This window comes from Centruroides vittatus, unplaced genomic scaffold, assembly GCF_030686945.1.
Source record: "Centruroides vittatus isolate TY-2023 unplaced genomic scaffold, ASM3068694v2 contig_2726, whole genome shotgun sequence".
In the NCBI taxonomy this organism is placed as follows: domain Eukaryota; kingdom Metazoa; phylum Arthropoda; class Arachnida; order Scorpiones; family Buthidae; genus Centruroides; species Centruroides vittatus.
The window spans coordinates 639,498-667,330 of NW_027121735.1; the positions used below are offsets into that span (position 1 = coordinate 639,498).

Here is a 27,833-nt window from a genome sequence, read left to right on the forward strand (position 1 = left end):
TGTAATTATTTTACGGAAAATTAATTTTAAAATTTTACTAATATTTATAAATTGAATATTTAATAAAGAATAATAATAAACGGAATCTTTTATTCTATTTATTTATTTATTTATTTTAATTACGCTAAAATAACGACAGGGGTCGCTTTGTAAAACAGAAGATATGTCGACATATTTTATGCCAAAGCTGTGAACGTTCCTATAAAATTTAATTTTGTAAAAAGGTATTTTTATGAATTAATTTCATAGACTATTCTCTATAAATGTATAAAGGCTCGATCTACGTGATGCTATTTATTTTTTTTATTAAAGATTTTACGAAAGAGTTTGATGACTTAATATAATTTTGTAAACAAAAATTTTTGTGATGTTTCGTCCTTTTTCTAGTCTAAAATATTCCAGAAAAATTTCTCCAGAATTAAATATAATTTATTTTTAGCGCCGTTTTATTGTTAAGAGTAAAATTCATGAATTAAACGGTAAAATGTGTACTCTGAATGGGGGATTTGCCACCACCCCAGAATTGTAGGCCCCCCTGTACAAGTAAAGCCGACATAGTCGCGTGGTCTAAATAGTTAAATGAAATCGTTTCGGTGGTGTTACTCGCAATCGTGTGCATCCTAGATTTTCAGGCGCCGTGTATGTTGAGGTATGGTTCCTTCGACTCTCTTACTCTTATGCATATGGTCTACGACTCTGGTAAGGTCCCCATCGTCTTGGAGGTGTAATGGCTGTACTATAGATTACCACCTATGGAATTTTGGGACTTTGAGTATATATTTAAACTTGGGACCGAGATGATTCAACGATATCCTACTTTTGGACCAGAGACGAAAAATAAGAAAGTTATAATATTTACGATTTCTTGCCTTTCACAGTGCATTCCATGCCATTTCAGATTTTTCTGCTGCCTGGCGGTGACGGTCATATCCCGGAGAGATAGGTTAGGTTTGTTGGACAAGCCATGATAACGGCGCATAGTACTAGCCGACCGCGAGTGATAGCGAGTGTGTTGGCAGCTGAGGGGCTGTAGGCCCCAAGGTTGAGGAGCACGAGGGTGTGCTAAAAGGACTTAACTTCACTTGCAGATGATCAGTGTGCTTGTGGATCAACATATGCCTCTGTTGAAGGTATATATGGCCGACTTGCCGGACTGCCTGTTAAACACACGATAGGTTTAGCGGAGAGAGCAACACAACTCCCAATCATCGCACGATTGCCAGAAAAAGTATGATAACTTTTTTATTTTTCGTCTCTAGTCCAAAAGTAGGGTATCGTTGAACTCATCTTGGTCCTCTCAGTTCAGAAATATACTCAGTCCTGAAATTCCATAGGTGGTAATCTATAGTATCCCTGGTGTAATTGTACTGTTTTAAAGATTTATTAGTAAAAGTAATAACTTATAGGGATGGGAACCACTGTGGGTCCCTAAAGTGTGATTTACACTGGATGTGAAGGGTGCAAAGTGTAACGAAATGAAGAGAGCAAACGACAGTGTGAGTGTATGTGACCTCATAAAGCAAGTTAAAAATTTTCATGTCGGCCAATGGGAGTATGCAATGGCTAATTGTGTTGGCAAGTGCAAGCCAATGAAAACATTTTCGTCTCGACTAAAGTTCTTGACTCACAGCAGGAAAAAAAAAGATTTGTATTGAAAATAATACTGGTATATAATTTAATTTTGATAAGCCTACACGACACTGTAAACAAAAAGAATGTTAATGTGGTCACTGCAGTATGTATCAAATTTTTTAAAATGCCATCTATTGGTAAAAGTGAGAAACTACAAATCTCAACCATTACTTGCAGTGTGAATGAAATTTGCTTCACTTGCCTAGTTTTCTCAGTTCACTCTCTTTGCTATCACACCCGCTGCATCTGCACTTAAGTTTTTTTCCCTCTCCGGCTCCCCCTCTCAATGGATGTATATATGTGTAAAGTATTAAAATAACTCTTACTGTAATTTCTTACAGTAACGTTTAAAAATTATACAAAGAAAAATAATATATAATATTTATGGGTTGAGTGAATGAGGAATTGGTAGCTACGAAGATCAACAGACAATTACAGGGTGCAGTGCCAAAATCCGGACAAATTACACATTTTTTCCAAACATATTTTTTATTGCAAAACGAAAAGGTTTACAAATTTTTTTAACCACATTGTTTGTAAGGCCATAAAGAATACATTTACTCGGTATATCTCCCTCCTGCGTGAATGACCGCCTCCATTCTTGGTCTGAAGTGTGTGCAGGTGCGCTTTAAAGTATCATGGTCCATATTGGCAAATGTCGCTCTCAATGATGCAGCGTTTGGATGTCTGGACTTGTTCATGACCCTTTCAACTATGTTCCATACATAGAAGTCCAAAGGATTCAAATCTGGGCTGTTGGGAGGCCAGAATTCTTTCGACCAAAACATGTCAACATTGTCCTGGCGGCTTTGGAAAGCATCCTTCTCACTTTAATTGTGTAAGACTTGTAGTGGAGGTCCTCCTCAACATTCTATGCATAGTTTTCTCACTCTCACCAACAACTGATGACAATTTTCAGATTGACTGACCTGGATCCTCAAAAATCAGCCCCTGAGCCTGTTGAATGATTTTGGGCATCCTGACAATGCACTCCTTCAAGTGAGTTTTCCTCACCGATGTTGTAAAACCTTTGTTGGACTTCTTCGACTCATTGTACTTAGTGACAACATCGTACACAGTCAATCTCGGCTACCCGAAGAACTGAATGATTTCTGTTGCCGAGCGCCCAGCACAAACACTTTCGATAATCGTGGCTCGTCGGTTATACTCCACACTTGGTTTCAACATTGTGACTGTTTCAAGGTTATGATGGTTTAATGTAGGTGTCAAGCTATTTGAATGCCAAACACAACATCTACCACTGGTATAAAACGGCAGGAATTTGAAATTGAATTTTGTCCAGATTTTGGCGTCACATCCTGTACATTTTAAAGTGCTAAAACACATACTGTATTTACTGCTGAGACACGTGAGTAAGTGATAGGATGTCTTGTCACGAAAGAAACCAAAGACAGTTAACAAAGGAATAACAAAATTTAATATAAAAATTAAAGAAGTTACATATAGACTATTCCAAACTTACATCTACCTTAGCTATCCTGTCTCATGTATGAGAGGTAGAAAGGTGTGAGAGAGAGTTTACAAATTTAATATATTACCTCATTTATAATGTGATTGATAACAATTTTGTATTCTGAGTGGAAGGAAATTTGATCTGAAGAAGTATGCACTAGGTTTACATTATGGAGGATGCAATGATGCGCTGTGCCCAGAGTCTGGTACGTATCCTGTATTTATACTATTTTTCTCCCCCAATAGAGATTAAGAATTGAGATCATCTGACTGGGTGTCATGATGAGTCTTTTTGGTTTAGTCAACCCTTTAGTCATGAGAGATAAAGATCTCTCTAAGGAACTGACTGTTAACACAGAAAGTATTTGTTCCTTGTTTTCTTTGATTTGTAGCTTTGATAAAAATTTTGAATTATTACATTTAATTTTAAAAGATTTTCTATTAATTTCTAGAATATTTTATCTCAAAATATTCAGAATCTCACACAAGTAAAGTATCAAATAAACATAAATGCACATATTGTCCTGCAAAAATTACTGGCATTTTAAACTTTAAGGAAAAATCTTGTAAAATCAACAACAAAATTTGTTCATGTAAAGCTGAACAATCGGGAACCTTTTTTGCCAGTTCTTAACAGTCGAATCTACTCTCCATTGATTACACTTACAAGTTTCTCCGAATTCCGATTTCCAAATAATCATCTGTTTTCATGTGGGAATGGATTAAAACTTATATCAGGCTCCCACGTGATTCTGGAATTTTAATCTGGAATTCAATTGAAAAGCTTTGCTTTTCCTATTGTTATTCATCTCTACTCCTGACAATATACAAGAACAATTCAAACAACTCAGATAAAATACTTATGTTTTTAAATACAAGAGGGTAAGCATCTGGTAAAAAATGCAAATACACTGTTCACAAAAATTATTTGCAAAAATGCAAAGAATCTTTTGCTCGCACATATAGGATGACCTAGGAATTTGAAGCTGTGATAAAAACCTCTTATTATATGCGAGTAAATATGGTATATTTTTACAATAAGAATGTCAATGTTACATAATGTTACAAGTGATAAACAGAAATAATAATTTTTAGTTTATATTAGTCTATAAAGTATAATTTAAGAATTTCTTTAACTTTTTAAAATAAATACACACTGATTATTTATAAGAATTTTATGCATTAACTAAACCCTTCCATTTCTTATGTAAGCAATTGTGAGATTGTTTTTTTCATTCCTCTCCTCCTCATATACTTATGAAATACAATATAGTCCTGCAAACTCAACTTTATATGGATGGAGAAGGTGATGAGTTACTGAAAATGACAAGTTTTGTGGCTTAGCAACGATGCTAGTCTACATAGCAGAATTTTTTGTAAAGGTATTACATGTTCAAATTCATATATAGTCAAACCTGTTTTTATGCGGGGGATAGGGATCGCATAAAAAATGTCTCGCGTAGAAAATAACTCGAAACCGTACGAAATAACTAGGAATTGCTTTTTTAACTCCTCGGGCCTTTTTCTGCAACACCTAATGGGGGAAAAATCCTCTAAGAATTTTAATTTTTGTATTAATTAATTATTTCCACTTAAATACCAATCTAACATTAAAAAGTTAAAAATAATCGTTAAATAATGATTTTATTTGATAAATATAGCTGCAGGAAGTGTTATTTCATTTAACAAGGCATGAAATTTCACACCTGCAGTCTAAAGCTGGAGGGGAGCTAACTTACCGCATCTGTTCAAATATAACATAATATTTATGGTTTTTATGCTATTAAAATAAGAGGGGACCGAAATAAACGTATGAGAAAAAAATTTTACTGAATAAAAAATGAAAAAACCTGCTGATGTCATAGAAAACAACCAATAGAGTTTTTAAAAATTTTACAGGAGTCAATTATGTTCCAATTTGATTGAAATTTTCATATATCGCACAAATAAAAATCGCACAGGAAAAGACCGCACAAAAACAGGTTTGACTGTACATATTAATTCTATACCATAGTGACTATTTACATTTGTAATTAAATTTTAATTACAAAAAGTATTGGCTATTCAGTGGCTGTTTTCAAGTTAGTGACATTTGCATCATGGAAAAAGGGTTATATTTTTTGTTAACATGTGGAATTGAAGCTATTATCAAGTATTGCCAGTGAAGAATATAGCTTATTTGATCCTAGTGTTATAGAAGTAAAAATTAGATTACATGTGGTTTTTTTTCTTGGACGATGCAATGAGCTTTACAGAATATTGAGTTATCAAGTGTTGAGTTTCCAAGAATCTACCATGCTTATGCTAATCAAATGGATGTCTGGTATTCACGAATAATTTAAGAAATAATTTAAATATTCAATATCATATCCTCTATGATGTTGATGTGAAATAAATAATTTAAAGTTTCTCTTGGAGGCAAACAATTATATCTAATGAAAATTGTATAAATATGTAATTTTGTTATAGAAATACTTCTATTAATTTTACAAAAATGATAATAGCGAGGTTGTGGCTGAAGTTTTAAATGTGAAAATGTGTATGTTGAACGTCCAGCGCAGCTTTCCTGTAAGCCTAGGAGTTTGACAATGGCATGTGCCAGTGAAGAATGATAGCTTATTTGATCCTAGCTTTCTAGCCAGCTTTCCTGTAAGCCTAGAAGTTTGGAATGTCAAGCATCATTCCACTGACTTTTCAAACACCATTGTCAAACTTCTAGGTTTACAGGAAAGCGGCGCTGAACGTCCGACATACATATTTTTGCATTTAAAACTTCAGATTTAACCTCACTAATGTATATACAGTATACCATAAGAAATCCTGGTTCAGATTACTTCTTATTTGAGCACAAGCTTTACTACTGCCTCACTGATAATGGACATCAGTTCAAACATAAGTTGTAACAAAACTTAAACCTGTTATAAACTGTATTAAATTCTTGTTCCTTTAATAACTTTTTAACTTTGGTTTCACATTCCCAATTATCAACATTAAATTCTGGCATTAACAAATTAACTGATACTTTTCCCCTGTTCACACAACAAAACCCAGTTCCTGCTTATGTACGGCATGAACTTCTCAGCATTGCTCTTCTATGGATAATTATTTGTGGTGCACCCTGTACTAATGATATGTAGACTTTCGTTAATAGGGAAACTTTACAGATTATAAAGAAATAAGATTTTAGATAATATAGACCTATATATATATATAAATAAAGGCAAAAAAATATTTATTCAAGCAAAGTTTTTATTTTTTCATACAATTTTTTGCTTGATTTGTGCAAGTTTTTTATATTAAGCATTGCAGGTATGAATGAATATAGCATTATCTATTCTTCAAATTGGAAAACATTTACATCGGTGATATTTATTACAAAAATAACAAACTTTCTGATTTTAGCAGAATAGTGACTATTGAATTATTTTGGTATTTATAAATTAAATTAACCATTTAAGGAGTTAGTTTTAATCTTAGAAATTAACTTAGCTTTTGTTTTAGAAAATAAAAAAGAATAGCAAAATATATATCTAATTTTTTTAAAAATAATAATAATCTTTTTACATAAAAGTTTCTTGCACAAAGGAAATTCTTATAAAGGGAAACAAAAACAATCAAATCTGATTAATTACAAATTATTTAATAAATCAGATAACTCCTGTTTAAATTTGTATTTAAAATAATGTTTCTCTTTAACTATAAATTTAAATAATTCAAAGTTAAAGTTGAAAGTTTAATTCAAAATGAAGCTCTAATGCGATCTACTGGTTTTATCGAATGCATATATTTAGGATTTTCCTGGAAATGCATGTTTTCTGTAAACATGGACATTTTTTCTTGGTGGCAGGCAGACAAAATTTTCTACGTTCCAGGAGTTTTACAGTTTTGTGTCTTTCATAGTTTCAAAGACAGTTAGATAGCAGAGTTGTTTACCCATGTTTTTACTTTGTCTAAACATGGAATGTATACAGGTTTATCTTAGATAAAAATATTAGCGATTAAAGGAGTGGAAAAGAAAGTAAAGAGAAAATGCGATATTGCCAAACACATTAGAAACTTGCAGAAAACTAGTTTAAAACTTTGAGAGAGAGATAAGTTATATGATTTTTTACATTATCATTAGTGTTCAAATTTTAAAAAATTCAACTATATATTAAAATATAAAATAAATGAGATGAATGTATTGAATCTTTTAGAATTTATTTATAATTGGATGTATATTTGAATTAAATGAGAAATTTGTATAATTTATATTTCTTATGAAGCCAAAGAAAAACTAAAAGTGGTAAATTGTTTTATTATTAAATTAAAAAATTACTATTATATAAGAACCATGAAGATAATGAAGGCTGGATTTAGACTTATAAAAGCCCTTTCTTCTCTTCTATGTAGTAATAAGTGTAAAAGTACGAGGCATCAAGTTATGACTTTGTAGTGTGAGATATGAATCTGTAGCATCTTTAGCTTTGTATAAGTTTGGCTCTGATGATAAGTAATAAAACTTAACTTTCAAGCTTGCTTTTAACAGTTTGAGCAAAGTACTTTGTTTTATTCTAATGTGTAATGTCTAAAATTGGTTTGGTACTTTGTGTGTGTACACAAAATTTTAGACACTATAAGATAATTTAAGTATAAGTTCAATTTGAATTTATAATTTGAAAACCTTTAAAAATGTTGAGAGATGATCAAAAATAAAATTAATTTTTATCTTGGCAAAATTAAAATAAAAATTCATAAATTCAGAAAAATTAAAGTAATTTGATTTTAATAATGCTGTGGCGGTCTGCAATACAATGCCTGACCACCGTCCCCAACCGACGTGACGTCAGCAAATAGCTTACATGTCGCAATAAATTATTTGACGTCGGGGTCGAGGTGAGGACTCTTCGGCTCGACATGCTTTGCTTCGGACGTCTGTCTCGTGTGCTCTAACCTTCGTCTCTATGATCAACATCGTGTAACCTTCTGTATATAGCATTAGGATTAGTTGTAAATAAACTAGTGATAACAACTTTTAGACTCTTCCTTCAATCTCGGAATATGTGACCTGACTCCACGACAATCCTATTCGTGGACGTGATCGGATTGACCAACCTAGCCAACTATCGAGAGGAATCCTTAACGGTCCCCTCAATGCATTCTTATTCTGAAATACTGGTTAAAATTTGAGTTAAAATGATTTCACATTTTTAGAAGTTGATTTCTAAGAATTAAATGTGCTTTCTAAGATTGTGTTGTTTTGCCAAATATTTTACTAAGCAAGCACAAAGAAAATGTACAAAGTTTTGTTATTGTTGATTTGTTGTGAAACCATGTTGTATTATTCTTAGAAGTGTTGAACACAAAATCGTGTTAATAACAATCGCATGGCTTTTTCCACCTTTATTTAGTTGACTACTAGTCAACTAAAACATGATTTTGTGTTCAACACTTCTAAGTTTTGTTATGGTAAAATATTCTGGAGCTTTGGCTTGCTTTGTTAAACTTGATTTGAAAATGTAGAAGTACATGGTATATTATTATAGATGACAAAGAGTAAATTTTATTGTACTAATCAAGATAAATGGTTTGCACCTGAAAATCGACAACTCTGGTACGCCTGTCGTTTTGAAATGCCTCTGTCTCAAAATTTTGGATGCGTACACAAACACCATTATGCATCGTAGTAAAAGAATGCCCAATTTTTAATTTCATATTCAGTAGGCTATTTCCTTTATCATTTGTAATTTTGGAATAAAAATATAATAGTGAATAATGACAAAGACTTTTCAATCAAGTCTTTTATATGTATAAGGGGCATTCAAAAAGTTTTCAGAAAACATAAATAAAGCAACAACTTGAATTTAGTACTTTATATTTAATATGTTTCATTTAAGGTAAAACATTTTTCCATACAATGCTACCACCCTCTAAGCTACTGCACTACAAAACATTTTACTTGATCTATCAACTGTGAGCACACCTTTAATGTCTTTTATTTTAAATTTGGGAATAAAAAAGTCTGATAGGGCTAGATGCAAATACCTTATAAACCAAGTCTCAGCAAGTTTATGCTTGCATCAATTAATGATAAATATAGCATTCTGTTTATAAATAACCACTTTCCAGAAACTTTTCAAATGTACCATGTATATACAAGAGGCATCAAAAAGTTTCTGGAAAGTGGTTGTGGTTATATATATATATATATATAATGCTTAAATAACAGCTTTAATTTGAGGTTTTTATATTCTAAGATTTAGCCTCTTCAATTAAATTTGATCTATTGTAAATTGTGGAATTATTAATCTATTCCATATACAGTTTACAGTTTTAATTAGATAGGCTAGCCTTGTTTTAAATATTGGTGGATTTACTAGTTAAATATAATTAAAAATTGTTTATTTAAACTAAACAATATTTTCAATAAACTATAATTATAAACAGTTATAACTTTAATATACAGTTTAAAACTACACAATAATAACGAGTCTTCCAAAAGACTCGTTGTTGTGTAGTCGTAAATGGTATATTAATTTTACAATTATAGTCCTGGCAATTTTATCAAAATTTATAACTTTTTTTAAACATTTTTCTCTTTTGTTACAAAAAGCTATGAAACTTAGCACCATCTTTGACATGAAACAAAGAATTGCTGAGCTGAGGTCATCAAATAAAGCATATTTAATCAGAGTTTAATTGTTATCATTATATTAATATTAATAAAATTGGAACATTGTAATTTCTGTACAAAATATTGCAATGGAAAGAATTTAAATTTAGAATCTTTCGTTTTTTTAATATTTAGAACAAAGATCCCAAATTATAGCTTACAGAATTTAAGATAGACATTTAAAATAAAAATATTACAAAAGTTAATTAAGAAATTAAAACCCATCTCAATTTGCTAAACCTTTATACATTCTAATGTAAGAAAAATTCCAACTGTTAACAGTGAAACAACAAAATTGAATGTGTTGTTCTAGAATGATGAGTTGTTTAAGTTTAAACTCTGGTAGATGCATTCCAAATAAAATTTTTTTGAATAAGAATTCAGAAAGATTGTTTTTGAGTGGTAGAGACTTGAGGACAGACAGAAAAGTCCAAAAGCACTTATTTAGTTTGGCAATATTGTCTTTTTATGAACTCTGGTTCAAGCAGAAAGGTAATGTGAGATGGTCATGTTATGGAGTAAGATTATAGTAATAAAACAGGTCGCCTTGTAACTCCAGTAAATTTAATAAATCATAACGTTTTCGACCTAATACAATAGGCGACCTCCTCAATGAGATTATAGTTGTGAACCAATATTCTAATTGCAAATATTTTTTAGTCCAATTAATGGGTCATCATCAGACTTGAAATAATTCAAGACATCACCTTGAAAACTTGGAATGGAATAAACAAATGATTTGAGACAACAAATATTCTCTGTTTATTTGTAGAATATCGTTACGTAGTTTGACTGAATGATTTTGTTTTCTTAATTCGAAATATATCGGTAATAAATTTTTCCTTCTTTTACGTGAGTCTTTGGTAAGGTCTGATGCGATCTGGATATTTCCCCAGTTTTCCAATAATTTTTGTTGTTTCTTTGATATGAAGGAATTAAAAATTTGATCACGGGTCTGTTTATTACTAAGTGATATTCTGATAACAGAATTCGTTGATTTGGTTAATTGAGTTATATCAAGAATATCTTCCTGAAGTATATTGTGCAGGTTTAATGAAGAGTTAATAAATTTAAGAATTTCTGATTTAGAAATACTATTTGACGTGGGATAATTATATATTATTATATTATTATAGTGATGGTCGTTGATCAGGGTGTCCATTTTATACTGTATCAGTTCCTTTCCTGATTTTAGATTGTCGATTTGTAGTTTTAGGTTTTCAATTTGACTGTCCATTCTTTGGAATTGTATTTTATTCTCACGTATAGTTTCATGGATTAAATTCAAATCTTCTTTTATAGATTCCATTTGGGTAGATAGTTTATTATTAGAAGTATTAATAAGTTCCGAAATTTTGTACCATAGATCTGTTGTTAGAGTGTCATTCGAATTTGTCGAAGATGATGGATGGATTATATTGGACTCACCTGGTGAATTCTGTAGTCTTTGTGAAGAAGTGTCCATACGTTGGTTGTTGACTTCTAAGGATGGTTCTTGTGATTCTTTATCCATTAATAAGTTAAAATCCGTTATAAGTTTGGAGTTGGATGCACCTGGTTGAGACTTTCGACTTTCCGGTTTGGTTCTGTTAAGCGGAGGTCTACCTCGTTTAGCTGGTGAACGCTGCATATTAATTAATTATTAATATTTTTCGAAAATGAAGATTTTTATACAGTTTTAGTAATTTTGGGTTAAAAAGATTAAGGAACAGCAGTAGTTTCTTAACACTTGTTGAACCACGAAGCAAAAGTCACCAACAGCCGAGACAACAAATATTTAAAATATAACTTTTAATATAAATTACAACGTAATCAATGTTTAAATTATAATATTTAAAATATAAAGTTAAAGTATAACACACAAAATAAAAAATAAATAAGGATGATTAAAGTGTACAAAGTTAAAATATACATTAATTGGATAGTGCAAAAAAAATTCTCATAAATAATGTTAACTAAAGCTACTTTTTCGGACTCTAAATGTCCTATAGATCTCCATTTTTTAATTCCCAAATACTTCCAGACCATATACATTCATCTTTGGAATATTTTCTTGAATTCTATTGTCTAAAACATCTTGTTCTAAATGCCAAGGTCTTTATAAAAAGACCTTTCTGGTGATTGAAAAGAATGTTGGCATTTAGAAGAAGGTTTTTTGGAATTGGAACTAGAGAAATTATTCTCTGAAGATGGACATATACAGTGCAAAAGTATTTGGAAATTAGACAGTGGAGATATGTGACATTTGTATTCCGAAATAATAGGTTTAGTTAACGTTATTGGTTCACTGTTAATGGTATGAATTTTTCAAATATTTATAATTCAGTAATTTCTGTGTATTGTATTTTCATTTTTAAATTTAAATTTTATATTTTTTCAGTAGTTAAAAATTCTTCAAACTAAAAAATGCCGTTTCTAATCGATTCATACCTGAAATTTAAATTCCTTTCATTTCAATTTGCTTAGAAATTATTGCAAATATTATTTAATTTTACCAATATTAAACTCGTGCTATTAACTCTGATTAAAAACATCTCTTCAGATAAATTTTATTTGTGTGTCATTAAATAAATTAATTAAAAATAATAATTAATAATTCTACTAAGCTCATTAAAAAACAGTAAATATAAATTTTTATCTTAGATATTTGATGAATCATTTTAGTAAATGTTGAGAATGGGCAAGACAACTGTCAGTCGACAGAACTGAATCACCAACCTTTGGGAAACTTGGCCAAAGCTCTGCCAGCTTAGCTAATTTGGTCTAGTAATTGGCAAATTTAAATGAAGAAACAGTATAGAACATTGAAAGTGGTATAGCTGTTAGAACAGACAACATATGTTGGAAATGTCTATCACTAATAACAAATTAATTTTTAATTTTTACCTAGTATCAAAGTTTGAAATTAATATGTAATGTAATTGTAAATATTTTATTATGTTAGTAACCAATTGAGTTGTAACCAGTTTTGAATTATATATTCAAAATGAACTTTTTAGTACTTTTACTACCAGTATAGAAATGCTATATAATAATAATCTTGATGGATGGATATTAAATATTTGTAAAACTGTTAACATAAGGCTAAAGAATTGTTCATCTTGCGTTTTCTATTAAATTTTGATTTTTTTGGAGACCAAATATTAGTTTACATGCTATAACATAATGAAATGATTAAATATTGTAGTTTTCTAAGTTATGAATTTGTTAATTAATTAGAATTAACTGTAAAGTAAACCTTGGTAATTACATATTACAACAATACACTGTAAATGTTTCCCCTAACAGTGTCCCATAAAGTACTGTATATATCCCTGTGATCAAAAAGTATTAGGAATGATTCAATAAAATGCAAGATTTGAATTTATTCATCAAAATTTATTTCAACCCCTTCAAAGCAATCCCCTCCTATTTCAATTCACTTATGCCAATGTTTTTTCTAATCCTTGAAACATGTTTAAAGTTGTTTTTGTGAAACTCAAAATTGTGACCATGAAGTGAAAATTTTGGTCAAGGAAATGCGGAAAAAGTCACACAGTGCCCTTATTGACTGATACAGAGCTTGTGGGAGCATATTTGTTGAATTCTTGGCCAAAACTTCATGAGCAAAAAAATGAGAGCATTGTAAGTTGATGCATTATTGTGGTGTAAAATCCATGAGTTTTATCTGGGTCATTTTCTATGAATTGCTTTATGCAAATGATGCAAAATGCTCAAATAATATTCCTTGTTGACAGTTTTGTCAGTCAGATGGAATTCATGATGCACAAGAATCGAAGAAAACAATCAACACAACCTTGATTTTTGATTGGCTTTAACGTGGTCTTTTTGGTCTCCCTTTACCTTGTGAGTGCCATTCACTCAATTGTTGAGTTGTTTAGATGTCAAAAGCATAGATCCATGATTTGTCACCCATAATGATGTGTTTTAAGAACAATTTTCCATGAGAAAGCACTTCCTTGGCCACTTGAACATTCTGTTTTTGAAAAACTTCAATATTTTCAGGATGACTCAAGAAGCAAAACACCACAAGCGCAAATGATCTTTTAAAATTGCTCAACAAGATTAAATAATACTGAAATGCGTTCAATAATGTGATAATTGTTAAATGACAATTATCAAGCCCGAAATCTCTGACTCTAGAAATGTGTTGTTCATCAGTCGAAGTAGACTGTCTACCAGAGTGTGATTCATTTTTGATGCCTTCTCTGCTTTCTTTGAATGTTTTGTGCCACTTGAAAACTCTTGTTTTTGATAGATTATCATCACCAAAGGCTTTTTATAGAGAAATTCTGTTGCAAAAACAAAATTTAATGCACGTTCTTTGCTTGATTACACTCAATAGTTTGAAAAATTGCCAGTATAAAAGTCTTTTATGCAGAAAACAAATGTTTATTTGAAAATGAAAATTGATGATGACATACAGATTGATGCTAGATGTTGAAGAAAGTTGTACCAAGCAATGGAAAAAACTAATGACAGTGCCATCTTGCATGCACGTTGTTTAAATGTACCATTCTCAATACTTTTTGATCATAATAGTAATGTGCTGTGTGAAAGCATTTTCTGCTTCATTACTTTTGAACAACCCTGTATAATGAGAGTCAATTAATTAAATTTTTTACAATTTATTTTTTGGTTAAGTATATATATATTATGGACAAAGTGATTAATCAGGCATTATGAATAATGACCAAAAAGGGTGCGCAGTGTGATAAATATTGATTAATTTATCAAATTGACTGGTCATGATGAATATTGCTATCACCTAGTCAGGCAAAGTGATGATAATACATTGAGGAGTGATCATCCAACATACGCTAGTCAATCGGCACTCTGAGTTGTGCGTGCGTATTGCATTTAGTACCAAATTTTTAATTCTGCGACATTTTAATTTGATTGAAAAAACTCCTCTTATTTCATTTAGAAATATTTATTTTTCGTGAATTATTTCAAAGTATTTTAAAAAGAACATGTAATCTTTTAAAACTAAATGCCATTAACTATATTAATTAAATGATAAAATTTTACTTATGTGCACCATTGTGGCGGTGGTTGCAACTGTTTGTGCTCCTGACGGTTCCTCCAGAGGGGCAGCCACCAATTGTTTATCTTCACTAGATATTGATATGTGTGTTCAAGAACTATCGTGAATAAATAACTAGTGACGTTAAACAGTCGGCGGCCGGAGGCTCCCGTCCAGGAGGAATTCGTTGAGAGCACAAACAGTTGCGACCACCGCCAAATTCGGTACTAAACGCAATATGCATGCGCAACTCAGATGTGAGTGCTGATTGGCTAGCGTATGTCGAATGATCACTCCTTAACGTATTATCATCACTTTGCCTGACTAGATGATAGCAGTATTCATAATGACTGGTCAATTTGATAAATTACTGAAATTTATTACAATGTCTGATTTTGTCGGTCATTACAGTCAAACCTGTTTTTATGCGCTCTTTTTATGTGCGATTTTTATTTGTGCGATTTTTTTAATGCGAATTTTTAATTTGTGCGGTATAGTTGGCGACTAGTCTCGTGCGATTCGTCATGTCTCACGTTGACTTATTATAGCTAAATAAACTTATTATAGCATAAATGCACTTATTATAGTAATATTATTGCATGAATATGCGAAAAATGAAATAATTTACTTTTTAAGTCAACAAAACACCACCTGGACAAAAATATGTAAAACAGACGATAGACCAGACGATGCAGTCAAGTGCTGACATCTGTTGTCAATAAATTCTATTTCGTACGGTTTTGAGTTATTTTCTATGTGAGACTTTTTTTATGCGGTCCCTGTTGACCGCATAAAAAAATTATTTTTTTAATTGTGTTGCGAAAACTATTATTTACAGCCATTCGTGAAGTTTCGTGAGATTTTTTTTAATGCGTTTTTTTTTAATGCGGTCCCTATCCCCCGCATAAAAACAGGTTTGACTGTATTCATAATGCCTGTATTAATCACTTTGTCCATAACATATATATACCATATTTTACGAACTATAAGACACACCTTAATTTTTAAGCAATTTTTTAAAAAATGCCTATAAGACGCACCTGAATTTTGGAGGCAATTTTTCGAAGAAAAAAGTGCGTCTTATAATCCATAAAATATGGTATTTATATACAGTATATGACGTCCGTTCAGGATGATTGATATACTTAAAACTCGGAGTGTTTTGATTCAAAGAACTGTAAGTGTGATTTTCATCTCCTCATTATCAGTGAACTGCTTTTTACTCAAAAAGTGTTGCATGGAATGGAAGAGACAGTAATTGGATGGTGCCATATCCGAAGTATATAAGAGACAGGGGAGAAACTCCCAGCCAAAATCGAACGACTTCTGCCAGGTCAACCTTGCATGTGACTTTGCATCTTTACAAAGAAAATGCACAATGTTCATCCATGACTTCTCAGTGTAAATAGCATTTGTGAAACATTGCAGCCATACAGATTTTGGAAGTTGTAGTGGTATTCTTTGGAAGCATATCCCGATGGATAGGTCCTTGAACATCTCACAAAATACACAGCATAGCCCTGTGCTAATGCAATTCTGGTTTTGGCATAGTCTGTGCTGTTCAACTGATATCTGTCCACAGCTTTTTGTGCTTTAAGTTAACACATAGGCACCATTTTTTTTATCTGTGATGATGATTTTATAATATGAAATTGATAATTGTAAAGCACACATGTGAATTTGGTCACAGTTTATTTCAATGAATTATAATCCATTGAAATAAACTTGATCAATGAATAAATAAAATTAAAATGAATGAATAGTGTTAAAAAATTTCAAATTTAAATTATAAATAGATAATTATGAATAATATTATATAATTTTATATTAATTAATTGTAAATATTATTTAGGAATTTACAGAATTTTCCACTTATGTGTGAAACAATTAAATGTTGAAATAATTTAAAATAATAATTCATTGCAGTTTACCAATAATAATCAAATAAATTGCAATGAAGGTGTGTGTGTGTATATATACAAACATACACACTATTTTATAGGGCAATATATTTCTAATTATAGTTATTTTTATTATGCAGCATTAATGTGACATTATGTCAGACAATATTAATGAAGACCAATCAAAGTTAAATCAACAACAATCGGCTTGCTACGACTCCAACGATTTATCCGTAGCCGACACCAACACTTCGGAATTACTCGGAATAACAACTTGTAGCGATCCAGTTGTATCTAAGAGCTTTAAACAGGACAACAACAACAGATGGGAAAGGCAAAGTACTGGTTTTCATAATTCATTTGGTTCAACAAATGCTAATAATATGAATAAACCAAAAGTAGATTTTCGTCTGTCCTCCAAGAGAATGCATCGAACAGAAGGAAAAGGTAAGTCACAAAGATTTTGTGTAAAAATGTTATATATTTATTTCAAAATAATAATAATTATTATTATTATTATATTTTTTTAACCACATTATATTATATCATATATATCTTTAGGCATTCTTAAATACAGAAATAGTTCTGTTATGGATAAATCTCTTCAGCATCCCCATAATTTTCACTCGGATGTTACGGATGTACGACAAATGGAACAAGGATTACTACAATTACTAGACAATTTTCATTCTGGAAAACTGCAAGCGTTTGGTAAGAATTTTGAAATGCAAATATGCTATTATTTGATGATTTTTATGTGTAATTAGATAGTAGCCAGCTAATGAAATTATGCTGTGATAAATTATTTTTTTGTTTTGAATGATTTTTAAAGTAAAGATGTATGAAATATAAATGTTGAAATATATGGTACATTGTGTTTTATTTTAAAATATATTTATGCAAACTGATTACTCAATATGTAAACCATATAACAGTTTTAATGCAACTATAATATGAAATAAACAAGAATTTTAATCAGAACAACAGAAAATTAACAGAATTTTATATCTTTTTTTCTATCAGAAATATATAAAATTTTCTATATTTGAATCTATCCTGTTACAATTGGAATGATTATGGAATCATTACTTCCCGTTCTTAAGTGATTCCAGTTTAGGAATTAATATGTAAATTGAACAGTTCTTATTAAAGTTTGGTTATTAATCTTGCAATACAAAATATAACAAAGTTCTTGCTGTTAAATAAATTTTCTATTATTTGTAATATTTTAGGCAATGTTTTCATTTTTTTTCATATTGACTATTAGATGAGGCCAAATGATTGCAGTAATGAATTTGGCTATTTTTCTGCTACTATTAATTAATTAATTCTAAGTAATTTGGTACTATAGGTAGGCGTTAGGTGCCATCTCTTATTAAATTTAATAATTGTTTAATTATTAATAGTAGTGGAAAAGTTGCCATATTCATTACAGCAATTATTTGGATATATTTTTTCTGATATTTGAAAATTAAGATTCATCTTAACTAGTTTAAATAGTTTTTTAATGATAATATTCTAAAACATAATTTTTTCATATCTGAATTAAAATAATCTGTAATATTTATAGTGAATATATTTATTTATTTTTAATAATCAGGTGAAGACTATACATTTGAAAAGTTGAAAAATGTTAGAGAACAACAAGAAACATTAGCAAGGCTACATTTTGATCTAAATGCTCAACAAGAGAAACTTAAGTAAGTAATAATAATTACTGACAATTGCAAAATTGGAATTTATTTTTAATTATAATGGATACAAAAGATGATAATTCAATAATAATATTAGGTTAATGTTACCCTTGGTGGCAAGATGGCGGCTGGGGAAATTTTTCCCTACATTCTAGACGGCGACGGGGAAAATTTTTTTCCCTGCGTTCGACGTGGCAACCGTGTTTCCGGAGACGCGCGATTTTGCGTTTGTGACGTGAGAAAGAGGGAGCTCTTTGGAAATGTTGTGACGTAATGTGTTGGTGCCGAGATCGTCAAATTATGCAAATTTCGTTTGGAGGGAGTGTAGAAGACAGTGGTGTGTTGCATGTTCGTTGTTGGCAGCGAGTTTTTTTTTTTTTTTATTTACAATATCTGTTCTTTCCGAATTGCTAAAAAGGTAATTTATATTTTTTACGAGTAAAAACAAAAAGAAATTGCGTTCTTTTTGTTGAAATTTTGTGCACGTCATGGGCGACGTTGATTTGAGTTCGAAGGAATTCTGGGCCAAATTTACTACCAGGAAGTTTTATAAAATGATGGAAACAGATTATTCAGAATTGGGATTGAACCCGGCAATTGATAATGCATTCAAATTTGCAGTCAAATTAGGTATACAGCAAATAGAGTCGACGTGTTCTACGTGCGATAAGACATGCAAATTATATTACAGAAGCGAAAGAAATGAATGTCTTCTTAAATGCAGTTCATGTGCAGTTAAATATTCAGTGTACGAAGGAACTTTTAAAAGCAAAAGTGGTCATCTGTCCTGGGGATGTATCTTGTCATTCATATGGCACTACCTATGTCTAGAATGTGGTGCGACGATTTTGGCTTTAGCATCTGGGATATCTCGAAAAGCTACAGTAGAACCCGAGACAGTTCCGTCTGCACCCGTTCAAAACGGCGATAATAAGAAGAAGAATTCAAAGAAATCAAAGAAGGGTCGGGATAAGGAAACATCAACCACCGCGAGTAAAAAAAGAAGAAATAAGAAGTCATCGACAGTAGCAGCCGACGCAAAACAGGGAGGGGGAAAAGACCTATAATAAACGAAGATCAAAGTTCGAAAGTCGGGAAGAAATGTAAAAAAGGGAAATGACAGACAATCAACGTGAGTAAAAAAATGTTTTTTTTTTCTATTAAAATAGGGTTTACAGTAGCTTATTATAGTATAGGAGTTACTAGGTTGCGTTATTACGAAACAATGCGCAACGCGCAGTCTCCATAGAAGACGAAGATGGCAACCGGAAACGCGTAAGCCACGTCAAACGCAGGGAAAAAAATTATCCCCGTAGCAGTCTCAAATTAGGGAAAATTTTTCCCGTCGCCGTCTAGAAGGTAGGGAAAAATCCCTCTGGTCGCCATCTTGCCACCAAGGGTAACATTAACCTAATATTATTATGTAAAAGCATACTTATTTGGTAATGACAAAGAAATAATAACAATTTCAAGTATACATGAAATAGAATTTGGATACATACTAGAATATAAATTTCATTATGATCCAGAAAGTGATAAAATTTATCCAGTTACATTTATGTTTTAATTATTTGTATTCATTCATTTGTTGTACTGAGTGTTTTAAAAAATTTTATTTCACAAAATACACAAACAATTTTTGCAAACTTTTTTTTTATTATAAAGCTTAAAAACACAATTTTTCCTTTCTGTTTTACAGTTTTCAGTTTTTACAAATATATGAGAAATGTGGAGACTATGCAGATGTTCTTCATCCTTAATAATGATGAGAGAAAAGCAGTGCTAGAAATTTTAAATACTATTAAGATCATGTTTATAATCAGAAATTGAAAACATTAAAGGAATTACAAGTGACAATAAAGTAGGAGAAATTGAGTTCATCATTTCTATCTTTGCTCTGGTCACTAGCCTCATCTATACTTTCCTCAGTTTCCTCATCTTCATTATCTTCATTGCTGCAAGCCTTTACTTCACACTTGTCAGCAGAGCTGCAAATTCGGTAAACCAAGTCCTTAACTCAGACTCAGAATTTCAGAAGGTCCTGCTCTAACTCCAACCTCTAAATCAGTGATTCTCAACCTTCTTTTTTCATCATGATATACTTTTAATAATTTAAAAATTTAGTGGCACACATATTTACTTCGGTAAGTACCGCAGACCGCAGGACAACTGGTGACGTCATAACAGTGATTTTTAAACGCCATTCATTATTTAGGTCACATTTTCTAAACTTCTTGGTAACTAGTGGCAGTTATCGGTAACACTGGTTACAATTTCCAAATGTTTCCTAGGAAGGTAGAACCAATTGAACTACTTGTTTGATATCGCTTATGATTGGGTATTCCCAGTGGCAGCACACTTAAAATATCTTGCAGCACAGTGGTTGAGAATCACTACTCTAAATGATAATTTAAATTAAACTTATATTATGATTATATTAATGCAGAATGGCATTTCATCACTACCAAGTTAATCATCAGGGTACAATGGTGCCTCATATAATGTACTTAATCCGTTTCAGGTGCACGTCCATTAAGTGAAAAGTCCGTTATACGAAATGCATTTTCCCATAGAAATACATGTTAAAACATTAATTCGTTCTGCAGCATAAAATAACCATACCGTACCATAAAAAAAATGAAAATGGAGCAGTCACCAATTATGCTGGGTAGTCAGATGTTGTGAGGAGGAGATGAAGGAACACTTTCTTCACACATTCATACAGACATACACTTTTACACATTGCAGCGGGGTCTCTTTTTATTGTTTTTTAATCGGAGTCAGATTCAGGAGAGGCTACCAGGGCTTGCAGGGTCAACTCCTCTTGTTCCATCCTTTGTTTTTTGGCAGCTGGTTCTTGAAAAACATGTCCAAGGTGGTCTGTTTCTCTCTCTTCTTCAACACCTGTTTTCCAAAATACCTACATCAAGAACCTATTCTGGGAAGCCAAGAAGGGGAAAACATCTAAAAATAGTAGATTGTCAATGGCAACGGCAAAAGAGTGGAAAAATCATTTGCACTTGATTGCAGAAAGTCTGTTGATTTCCTCACGTGATGGCCAAACAGAAAGTCCGTTGTTCACAGCGTCTGTTATTTGAGGTGTATGTTATACGAGGCACCACTGTATTTTTTAAACATTTTTATTGACTCTGACTCCTCTATCAACAAATTTGCATCTAATTCCAACTCTACAGCCCTGCTTGTAAGTACCACTACTAGTATTGAAATCTGTGTGTATATTTCCCATGATGATACTGCTAGGTCCGTAATTTAACATATCCGTTAGCAGTCATAGCATCCTGATCACTGGTATAACCAATAAGTTAAAGTTGCTTTTAAAGACAAAGAAACAAGATATTTTCCAAGCAATACTTTAAAGATACAAATTCAATTTTCAAACAATATTTTGTATGTTCTGTATACAGAATTTACTAAGATTCCTTAGATTACTTTATTTACTGAAGGAGAAATTCTAACATAGAAAATTGTGAACTGACAGTGCTAAAAATAATCTTAAATTAGGATAAAATCTCATAAATTGGCAACTATGCTGCTATATACAGATAAATGGAAGGGTCTTTTTACCGTAAAAAGTAAACCATGTTATCTGATCCTTGACACAGCTGTGAAATAAGCCAAAACAATCATCCTGCTTTGCTTATGAGAACATACTTTATATGCAAGGTATGCTCTTATAAGCAAAACAGGACATGTTTCAGAAATGTGAAAATAAGTGATTTTCACATATAACAGCATGCTCTTGTATGTGCAGAAATATGGTACAGTACATGCTTTGATAACAGAAGGGATGTCATTGTTTTCACTAGATATAATCAAATTGAAAACATCCTTGATTGAATCATTTCTCTAAACTTTGTAAAATATTTTTTGGATTGTTTCATAAAATATTAGTGTTTAAAACAGTATTTGATTGTTATTAAATAGTTTGTTTAATATTTTCGGTTGCTTTTATTTTCAGACCTTTATCACAAGAAAGAAGAAAAGTAACCAAAGAAAATCTTGATAAACTTGTTGAAAATGTATGTATTTAATCAATTGGAAGTTATTTTATTAATTTAGCTTATAATTTAAATTGTTTATTTAAATATTTTTTAAATAAAAAAATTATTTGTACTTTCTCTAAAAAGTTAATATTGCTAGTATAAAATTTTATTGTCAAATATTCTTATTAAATTCAATATTATGAAAGCACACTTTTGTTAAGAAGAAGCAAGAAGCTAGAAAAAGAATTAAGTGTCACAAAACAAATAATGTAAAGCATTAAAATGAGTAATTATTCATTTTAATGCTGCATTATGATGTCATTTTAAACATTAAAATAGAACTTAAATTAAATACTTTGTTATTAACAAACCTATTTGAAGTGATGTGAACATTGACCAATATATTAAAAAAAATATATTGTGAATATTGCACCATATAGTTTACTAATAATGACTATTTTGGACTGTGAATGTAAGTCATTATCAGTTCTAAGACATAGCTCTGGATGGGCAGTGAAAAAGGATTCAGAATGTAAGCCTTGATGATTATAGAACATTTTGGCATGTTATATAATTTATATATTAATATTTATAATTGAATCATCTGATTTTATAAAATCTGATGCGATATAACAATAAAATTTTTATTCTAATTAAAATCTAGTTTATATAATCTGTTGTGTGCTGGAGCCTTGCATAACCTATCAAATGAATAATTATTAATAATAATAAAATGTTATAATTATTACCCATTCTTCAACTCCATCCCTAATTCTCCTCCATTCCCCAACTCCATCATTCATTATCAATTCATTTTTAGTGATTTACATCATTTTGAAAGGGAAATTTTAATTCTCCTTACCAGAACTATATGATAATTATCACACTTTTACTGATAATTCAATTTTACAATTAACTTTAGTTGACAGTTTTTCAAAGTAAGATAGGAAGTGGAAACTTCATACACATATAATGAAAACTAACAACATTTTATCTTATAAAATCAGTTGTACATCAAACTACTTCAAGAGTTTAGAATTTGTTTATTTTTAATGCAGCTTTTGCATAGGTGTTTTTGAATGAAAAATTGCCAATCATTATCTTAAGATAACAAAATTTTTGTTGTCCTGTTTTTGATATCATGTACTGTACAGTACATCTTGATATGTTTTAGCTCCTGGTTTTAGATGTTAGTTAAACAGTTTAAACAATTATTTTATTCATATCATTAAAACGAATCTTGTTATTGTATTTGGTTTTAACATTAATAGTCCTTATCCAAATAATTAGAAAAAACATTTTTATTCATAAATGAAGATAATATTTGGTACAGGAGAATAATGATATGCTTTTTGTTCTAAAATAAATGGTAATCTTTCATTTGAAATATATCTAAAAGTCAACTAAAAGTGATTCTTAGTTCATGATATCATTTGATATACACTTTGTGATAGATCATAATTAGGGATTTGTTTAATTTTGAATTGCTTTTGTCATTTTATTTCTTTTATGAAAGCAAAATTTGGTTAGCATTTAAAATATATATATTCCTTAATGTAGGATGTTTTATTACTTTGAATGTAAGTCAAATTTAATACATAAATATTAAGGGATACAAGTACAAAAAAATTAAATGTAATATCCTAAACATTAATTGCATTTATTTCTTTTAAAATTCCATACACAGATGTATGCAACTTGTAATAAATTAAGATAACCAGAAGACAAACAGTACCTTTATAGTCATCATCATATTTGTTTTCCCTTGAAAAAGACATTAGTCCATCTTGAAATTTATCAAAAATTTGATTTCTTTCTAAGCTTGCACTTTGTAGTTATAAATCAAGGGCTATCTGTACATAAGTACATATGTATTTAGATTTTAAAGTCATTGTAGTAATCAAAATATAAATTTTTAAAATAGAATATTTAATAATAATTTTGTTTTTAATTACAGCTGCAGCATTTAAGTCACTCCATGTATCCTTTAATTTTTTTAAGTATTCTGATGTTTATGAATGTAAAATTATTAAAAAAACAATTTATTATATTGAAACTTAATATTTGTTATAAATTTCTTAACAAGTATACAGTGAACAATTACATTCTGCGAGCTCAGAAGTATAATATGTTAATAGACATTTCATTTCTGAAATTTTACATAACAAGTATGACTTTTCTGATTTATCTGAGTTATTTTAATTATAAAATAATTGTAATACTGGGTCAATGCGAAAGTTTGTGGAATTTTCTAGACCTCTGTAGAATATTCTAAATTATTCTCCAATGAATGGTGCCTAAAAGTTTTTTGGGGTATGTAAATGAAAAGTGTTGAGGCACATAGTCATAAGTGAAAAAATATTCTGTGTGGCGATAACTTTTTACATATGTCAAGTTTGCCAATTTTTTTGTGACCAAATTTGCACATACCGTATTTTACGGACTATAAGACGCACTTTTTTCTTCGAAAAATTGTCTCCAAAATTCAGGTGCGTCTTATAGTCCATAACCTCTTATAGGTATTTAAAAAAAAAAATGCTTAAAAATTAAGGTGCGTCTTATAGTCCGTAAAATACGGTATGTGCTTTACGATTATCAGTTTGGTATAAACCGTTGTTATAGGACAGACATGGGCAAATTGCAGCTCTTTTTGAGTTACATGCAGCTCTTGCTGAAAGTGTTAATTTCTGCTTTTTATTATTATTTTTACTGTTTTATTTCCACAATTTTGTGAAAATATGTTTATTTAAAAAATTCAATATTTGTTTTATATTATATTTATATTATATAATAAAATGGTGGTACAGAACTGCGGTACAGAACAAAAAGTACAGAACTGCGGCTCCCATGCATTTTGCAAAACCTACATTTTGGCTCCCACTGAACTCTTGCTTGCCCACCCCTGTTATAGGAGATGAAAAATGATGCGTGTGTGTCAAATTAAAGTATAAAAGGTCATGGAAAGATATTAAAACCAGAATTGCCTCATTGCAGGGTTATGCTGTGTATTTTGTGGAATGTTCACGGACCAGTCTGTTAGGAGATGCTTCCCTGGAATACCACTATAACTTCCAAAATCTCCTGTGCTTGGCTGCAATGTTTCACAAATGCTGTTCACACCAAGTGGTCACAGATGAATATTGTGCGTTTTCTTTGTGACAATGTAAGGCCACACATATCAAGATTGACCTGGCAGAAGCTATTTGATTTTGAGTGGGAGTTTCTCCCTTGTCCCCTATATACCTCGGACATTGCACCATCCAACTACTGTCTCTTCCATTCCGTGCAACACTTTTTGGGTGGAAAGCAATTCACTGGCAATGAGGAGATGAAAATCATACTTACAGTTCTCCAAGTCAAAACACTCTGAGTTTTATTTGGCAAGAATCTGTGACCTGCCCAATTGAGGGAAGAAGGTGCTTGAATGTAATGGCAATTATTTTCTTGAATAAACTATTTTTTTGTTTTCAAAATAAATGTTGTACTATGAAACTCTAGAAAATTTCAGAAATTTTTGTACCAACCCAATATAATTTGAGAGATTTTAATTGTAATTCTTGCACATTAATCGTTATTAATATTAAAAATATAATTAATAACATTTTAATTATATATTTTTGATCTTAAGATGTTTGACTTTCTTAAATTAAATTTTAAAGAATTTAATTAATTGACTCTCATTATACAGGGTTGTTCAGAAGTAGTGCATCAGAAGATGCTTTCATACAGCACATATCTATATACTTTATTGAACACTATCAAGGAGAAAATTTACATTGGAAATTGTTGTAACATGTAATTATCAAGGTTTACTTTACAGTTAATTAGTATTAATTAATTAATTAATGTATAACATAGAAAACTACAATATTTAAGTATTTATTATGGTACAGCACATAATCTAATATTAGTTTGTGTGTCATACCATAATTATGAATAATAATGTGGTAAATAATTCATAACAATTAAGTGTACAATAAAACTTGATGATTACATACTACAGTGATATACATTATAAATTACATATTTCCCTGAAAGTGTCCCATGTGGTACATAAATACATTCTCTGCATGGAAGTATTCTCTGTTAGCATTACTTGGCTACTGTTAATAATAAATACAAAGAAATTTAGTTGAAAGATAGGTGGTTAGGTTACCATTTTGTACTAAATTTAATAGTTATATTAGTTGTGAATTAAATGTAAGAATACTCTGGGTAAAAAGGTTGATTGGTAGTAGGATTCAAACTTGAATCTTCAGCTTGCTGAATAGATGCATTACCAGTTATGTTATCTGAACATCCATCTGATCTTTGCTTCCAGATTAGTTAAATTAAATTGAAATTATTAAATTTTTTTCAAGAAGGCATCCTGACCATCTATCCTTAAACCAAATTGCTCTGTATTGATTACTAACAGCAGTCTAGTTCTAGGCCGAGATTTAATGTGGGACTTAATGATTTAATAAGTATAGAGTTTATGCTTGATTGTTTATATACACATTAATTAATCATTTTTTATTTTCAATTACAGATAGAGAGGAGGAAAAATCAAAATTTTTGCCGACTTACCTTGCCAAAGACGGTTTTTAACTCCGAATCTTTCCAGACTTCAGTTGAAGTCAAAAACAAAAATGTGATGATTAAAAGAATCATTTTTAATATTAATTAACTCATTCCAAAGACTTTTTAGTCAATCTACCTCTAGACAGAATTTGAAAGCAGAAAGTTTTTTTATTTATAAAAAAAAAAAATATGATAATTTTTGATTACATATAATAAAAGCTAGAGTAAAACCTTACTTGTTTAGAATAGACAATGAGGTAAGCCAAATTTTGTGATATTGAGTTCTCATCATTTATGTTTTTTCCCCATCATAAAACTCATTTATATTTGTGCATAATATATTAAAAATGTAATCATAAAACTCTGCATCTGATTATATTTTTAATGTATTATTAAAAATTCTCAATGAAGTTTTGACAGAACTGTATAAATTCAATTTTACAGTCGAGACGAATATCACGGTCTTCCACACATTTTATTTCTGTCCACAGTAAGTTGTTTCTGCTTTCCTATTATTTGATTAGCAGTATTAATTACAATGTGATAAATTTCTGTTATATGATTATAGTTCAATTTTTGTTATTTCTTTATTTGTTACACATGAATGATTTGTAAAATGCCAGCTAAATTTTTGAAACGTATACACCAGATGGGTTTTATACCAATATGTGAAATTTATAATGATCTATTATATCTTCTGTTGTTTTTAAAAGAAAAAATATTTGATAAGGAGTGTATTTTTGAGAATTTTTTTTGTACTTATCTATTAACATTCCAAAAAAATTTGTGTATTTTATTTAGTATCGTCTAATTGATTTTTAATGAAATTAAATTTTTGCTTGAATTTACGCACGTGTTTTGTAATTGAATTTATGTTTACTACACCTC

The 27,833-nt window shown here is 30.4% G+C and overlaps 1 protein-coding gene across 1 annotated transcript; it reads left to right on the top strand.

Annotated features, from left to right (window-relative positions):
• Window positions 1-144: 144 nt before the first annotated feature.
• LOC136971825 (coiled-coil domain-containing protein 28B-like) lies at window positions 145-27,793 on the top strand. The gene is made up of 8 exons (XM_067266327.1): window positions 145-224; window positions 16,825-17,131; window positions 17,246-17,395; window positions 18,285-18,384; window positions 22,358-22,418; window positions 24,340-24,362; window positions 24,476-24,550; window positions 26,914-27,793. Exons 2-7 carry the CDS (start codon window positions 16,840-16,842, stop codon window positions 24,507-24,509), a joined length of 660 nt encoding a protein of 219 aa, XP_067122428.1. The 5' UTR covers window positions 145-224; window positions 16,825-16,839; the 3' UTR covers window positions 24,510-24,550; window positions 26,914-27,793.
• Window positions 27,794-27,833: the final 40 nt, after the last annotated feature.

What these genes read in the sequence shown, in the direction of transcription:
- LOC136971825 (XM_067266327.1), top strand. Translation starts at nt 16,840, where the DNA reads ATGTCAGACAATATTAATGAAGACCAATCAAAGTTAAATCAACAACAA. An exon ending in GCATCGAACAGAAGGAAAAG is followed by an intron (nt 17,132 to 17,245) that starts GTAAGTCACAAA and finishes ATATATCTTTAG; the next exon opens with GCATTCTTAAATACAGAAAT. An exon ending in TTGATAAACTTGTTGAAAAT is followed by an intron (nt 22,419 to 24,339) that starts GTATGTATTTAA and finishes TTTTAATTACAG; the next exon opens with CTGCAGCATTTAAGTCACTC.